Raw genomic sequence first — 2729 nt, 5'->3', positions numbered from 1 at the left:
CGGGTGTCTGTACATACACCCCACGGCGGGAGAGTTTTTCTGAGAGAAGAGTAAGGAATCGGTGCATGAGGTCGAAAAAGTGAGGAGGCGAGGGCATACTTTTCTCTCTCACTTTCTCTCTCCGTTTATCTCTTCAATCTCGTATTGTTCTCTCTTCTTTCTCTTCTTCTCTCTCTTCTCTTCTTTTCCTTCTTCTTCGATACTTTTCTTTCCTTTTGTTGTCCACATAAGATTTAGACGGGGGTTCTCTTTCTCTCCTCCTTTCTCTCTTTGCTCCCTTCTTGCTTGTATGGACGCAAATTGTATTCTTTCTTTCTTTCTTTCGTTTTCTTTTCTCCGGAGCTTGGGGCTGAAGAAGAGAAGATTCTACTAGAGTGGGAATTTCGTAGATACTCTCCCATAGAGACACACCGGTATGTACGAGAAGATGGAGAAAGGAAAGATTCCCAAGAAAGTCAAGGTTTTTCTATAGGTCTATAATTTGTATAGACAGCATTTCCAAAGGAGTGTTAAGAAGTGTATCTTTCGTTTCTTCTCTTCTCTTTTCTTCGTTTTTCTCCTTTTTCTCTCTTTCTTTCTCCCCTGTCCTCTCAAACACTTCTCTCCTTTCACGGGTTTCTTTTTCGAATATGAGGATAGAGAGAAATCTCTGTATCGCCTCCTTTCTTTTCTTCTTGTTCCTCTTCGCTATGTAACGTTTGTATTCCTTCGAGGAGTGCTTCTTTCTTTTTCTTTCGTATCTTTCCTTCTGTCTTTTCTAGGGTAGGAAGTTGGGTCAGTAGCGAGTGAAGATATTTAGATCGATTGATAGAAGAGGATGGAAATTGAACTGTCTCAAGAAACGAAGAGCATGGGAGAGATAGAGAGATAGACAGAGAGTTTCCGCATGCAATCGTGTTCCTTTCGGAGAGTATCTTTTCTTTCAAACGTCTGCTCCTTTTAAGTTTTATCTCTCGTCTCTCTGTCTGTCTACTACTACCGTTCATATTTCAGTATTTTCTCCTTCATTCATTTTCTTCTTCTCTTTCTTCTTTTTGTCTACCTCGAAGAATTTCATTCACTCAAACTTTCTTTCTACTGGGTTTCCCGAGCTTGTTCTTTCTTTCTTTCTTTCCCCTCTTCATTCTTCTTCTTTCCCTTCTTTCTTTTCTTCTCTCTTCATTCTCTCTTCATCTTCTTTTTTTCTTCGATTCCTCTGTCTGTTTTTCTAGCATGGAGGAGAGTATTTCTATCCATCTTCTTTCTTCTTCTTCTTATCTTATTTTCTCTCTTCTTCCTTCTTCTCGTGCGTTTTCGCGCATCGGAGAAGTGGGGAAGATCTTTCGCTCTCTTCACCCCGCGCTTCTTCCTCCTTCGATTCTCCGCCATCCCATTTCTCTTTCTCTCCTCTCCTTTCTTCTTTCTCTTTTCTTCTTTACTTCAAGCGAATGGATGCAAAGACTTCTCTTTCTTCTTCCCAATATGACGGAGCTTATCGGGCCGCCGAAGAAGAAGATCTTGACGAAGACAGTCTCTTGTCTCTCTTCCTGCTAGGGGGAGAAGAAGAGGAAAAGCCAAGCTCGCAACACATCTCTTCATCTTCCTCTATCAAGACGACCACCTCTTCTTCTCCTTCTTGTCCTTCTTTTCCTTCTTCTTCTTCTTCTTCTCAATGTTCGTCTTCTACTATCCCATCTACTTCTTTCTTGCCGAGTAGGGAGAGAGAGAATGAAGATAGAAGTTTGAGAGAGACAGAGAAGGGTGTCTCCAGAGACGAAGGAAAGAGTTCTTCTTCATTCCTCTCTCCTCTTGAAGATAAAGACACGAAGAAGGATGAAAGAGAAGAAGAAGAAGATCCTCTACTTCTTCTCTTCGCGCAGGATGGAGCTAACCTGTCTGAAGAGACTCAGATGAATGAAGAGAGAAGTCGAGGTGAAAAAGAAAGAGAAGGAATCTCTCGAAAGATTGGGGCTGAAAGAGAAGACAGAGAAGCGAACGTTCATTCAGAGGAGAGAAGAAACCTTCTTCGAGGTCTCCAAGCAGAGAAAAAGAGTAGAGAACATGTACAAAGGGGTGTCCCTATGTCTCTTCCTCGTGAAAGAGATGAAGAAGATGAAAGAAGAAAGCAAAGATTCCAGGGGTACAAAGATGGAGCAAGTCGGGAGAGAAGTGGCTTCTTTACACAAGCGGAAAGAAAGGAAGATATACATCCTCCCTCTGGATCAGCTATGACAATACCTATGGCCTCTACTACTCCCTCTATCTCTTCTGCTTCTTCTTCTTCTTCCTCTTCTTCAGGACAGCAAGATATAGACTGGGAGCGCATGCTGTCTCTTCTGTCTCAGTTTTCATCTTCTCCTTCTCCTCCTGAAAATGCCGAGAAGAAGAATAAGAAGAACAACGAGGGGAAGAAGAAGAATCCTCATACCGAGAGAGTTGCCAGAAGTAGAAGAAGAAAAGGAGATGTTTCAGCTGTATGTACAGCAGCCTCGCCTTCACTTAAGAAGGAAGAAGAGAAAGAAGAAGGAGCACTTGCCGAAGAAGAGAAAGATGAAGACGGGGGAGATAACGGGATTCAAAGAGAGAGAGAGATAGGAGGAAAAGAAGAAAGAAAAGAACAAGAAAACGCTGATAAAGAGAGAGAGAAAGAACTCAGCTGTTCGGGTGTATCTACACCTGTCATCAGTAAGGAGATGATAGGAAAGGGGGATGGATCGACAAGCGAAAAGAGAAGAGAAGAGGAGAGAAGA

General features: G+C 42.4%; 1 protein-coding gene across 1 annotated transcript; it reads left to right on the top strand.

Moving 5' to 3' along the window:
• Nucleotides 1-131: 131 nt before the first annotated feature.
• On the top strand, nt 132-2729 carry CSUI_010734 (uncharacterized protein; the record flags this gene model as incomplete). Its single annotated transcript, XM_068070836.1, has 1 exon — nt 132-2729. A coding segment is annotated over exon 1 (1302 nt), but the record flags the coding sequence as incomplete, so codon positions are not given.

This window comes from Cystoisospora suis, assembly GCF_002600585.1.
Source record: "Cystoisospora suis strain Wien I chromosome Unknown contig_8147, whole genome shotgun sequence".
Classification (NCBI taxonomy): Eukaryota; Apicomplexa; class Conoidasida; order Eucoccidiorida; family Sarcocystidae; genus Cystoisospora; species Cystoisospora suis.
This window is presented reverse-complemented; position numbering and strand designations above follow the sequence as displayed.